This window comes from Anarrhichthys ocellatus, unplaced genomic scaffold (genome assembly GCF_004355925.1).
Source record: "Anarrhichthys ocellatus isolate YVR2014 unplaced genomic scaffold, GSC_Weel_1.0 scaffold33, whole genome shotgun sequence".
Lineage (NCBI taxonomy): Eukaryota > Metazoa > Chordata > Actinopteri > Perciformes > Anarhichadidae > Anarrhichthys > Anarrhichthys ocellatus.
This window is the reverse complement of record NW_022280063.1, coordinates 2,168,697-2,170,967: the sequence shown is the minus strand read 5'-3', so window position 1 is coordinate 2,170,967 and position 2,271 is coordinate 2,168,697. Positions and strand designations below refer to the sequence as shown.

At 46.3% G+C, this 2,271-nt stretch overlaps 1 protein-coding gene across 2 annotated transcripts in view; it reads left to right on the top strand.

The window, feature by feature from the left end:
• Window positions 1-1,135: 1,135 nt before the first annotated feature.
• The window catches only part of LOC116393422 (chemokine-like protein TAFA-5), a 117,728-nt gene continuing 116,592 nt past the window's right edge, over window positions 1,136-2,271 (top strand). The window contains exon 1 of one of the 2 annotated variants that reach the window (XM_031865754.1): window positions 1,136-1,972. In XM_031865754.1, the coding sequence (XP_031721614.1) occupies window positions 1,861-1,972 (112 nt within the window). In that variant the 5' untranslated portion in view covers window positions 1,136-1,860. The remainder of the gene's footprint in view (window positions 1,973-2,271) is intronic. The other variant, XR_004213388.1, reaches the window with a different exon arrangement.

Here is a 2,271-nt window from a genome sequence, read left to right as displayed (position 1 = left end):
GGCAGAGGCTTAGAATTAGTATGCATGACACGGGGGTGTTGAGGTGAATGCACAGAGGCCTCCAGAGCCTCACTGCCAACGGACAGAACCAGCTCCAGCTTGACATGAGTGTTGAGCGCTCAGTGGCGCTGTCCGTGGTGCTGAGGTTCAGGTTCAGGCACTGGAGCTGTCTGTGGTGCTGAAACTCCATTGCGATGGGGTTGAGCTGGTGTTGTCCATTGTACCAACTCTCCATTGTGCTGTCCGCATGGGATGTAACTGGCGCTGTCCGTGGTGCTCAAAGCGCACCGCTCCACTGCACTGTTCATTGGGCTAAGTCAGTAGCGCTGTCCATGGTACCAACTCCCCTTTGTACTGTTCACATGGGTTGTAAGTGGCGCTGTGCGTGGTGCTGAAAGCCCAGTTGCTCCACTGCGCTGTCCTTTGGGCTGTTAATCCTGAGCGATGTCCTTGCTACCAACTCTCCAATGTGCTGCCAATACAACTGTCCATAACACTGAGGCACAGGTGGTGGCGCTGTTCATGGTCCTGAAGCGTTGGAGGAAAAAGTATCCAAAAGTACAATTGACAGTACTAGTTAACAAGCAGCTTATATACACATCTAGCAGTTACGGAACAACATTAGAGTTAATTTGGAATCATGTTTATCTCTTCATCATCATGTATAGAAGTTTATAAATGTATAGAAGTGAGTATTTCCCTCTGGTGAATGCAGTAGAGAAGGAACATATAGTGGCAACATGTAAGTACATAAGTAAAGTAAAAGCACCTCGAACCATTTTTTCCTCAATGACACTTTTTACAGAGTAATTTTAATATCGCAGCAATAGCAAAAAATATAGACGAAAATGAAATAGCTTTGTACACTGTGTGAATAATGTGTTTCTAATTGAAGAATGTCCCGTGTTTGAATATCACTGTCAATATCGATTCAAAAATCAAACATACACCATATCAAATCAGTAAAAACAATATTAAGCCATGATTGACACTGCTTTTATGATGTAAGACAATTTATTTCGTGTACAGCAACGAGTTGTTGTGATATCACTATAAATTGCGACCTCAAGTGGCTTATTGCTGACGTAATATCGATTGTTTGAATGTTTCAATTTGGAAAAAAAAAAATCACTTGGAGTCGCACTGTGCGCACTTTTCCTCCCGCTCCTTTCTCCCACAGTCTGTCTGTTCATTCTCCATCCTCCGTTCGCTCCTGCAAGCATGCTGGGATCCTCATCTACTTCGTTCCAAAACCGCGAGCATAAATGACTTTTTCCTCCTTTTGCGATCAACCCTCCTTCATCCATCCAGACGTTCATTCAGCGGATTTTACAGCACCGCGTTCATTTTTCAACCCGGTCTTTGGGCTATGCCGTCGGGGCTGGTGAGGCTCGATAGAAACGAGGAAAACCTACCACAGGTGAAAGGAGGTTTTTACGACGCTGCGGTATAGGTGATTGAACACTTTGAGAATTAACTCAACGCAATCTTCAGGCAGCAGCGCGGCGCGCTTCCTTTTACTCAAATATAGGACTAAAATTGAGGTTCACACACTTTGGAAAGACTGAAAGGGACGCTTACCAACTTGTGTTTCTGCACAAATAGAATAAAAAAAAAAAAACACTACGTTTATTTCTTAACTGGGATTCCGAAGGAAGATGTGACCTTTTCCTTTGCGCACCGGCAATCTGACTAGCTAAGGAGCAAACCACTGCTTTTCCATCAGTTGCTCCATCTTGACATGTCTTTTTGTGGGATTACACGCGGAGATATGAGCATTGTGAGAGGCCGAGCTGGATTGTGAGTTTACCGTCTTTGCTTTTATTCGTCTCCTCAAAGAGGAAGTGCTCCGTTTGTTCAATGGCTTCAGTGTCGAGGGTGGCAAGACGCAAAGATACCAGTCGCTGGCCGAGAATGTCGTCAACTTTCTGGGCTGTGGTGCTTCTGACAGCGCTGCTGGTTCTCTACTGCGGTAAGTCCCGGCGCTCAATTTTTGACCACGCATTTCGGCATTTGGGCACAAACGCTGGTGCGCAGTGAGTGACCGTGTCATGGTGGGTGGGGGTGTGGGGCTGCCATTGGAAATCGCTCTTTAGCGTATTGATCTCACTAGTGTCATTTGTTTTCTGTTTATTAACGGTTTTCGGAAAACACGCACTGGCAGCTGCGTGCACACTCAAAAACCCACGTACTTCGTTAATCTCCTTTCCTCCTGCCCTTACTCATGCAAACAGACAGGCGTGAGACGGGGGGGGGGGGGGGGGGGGGGGG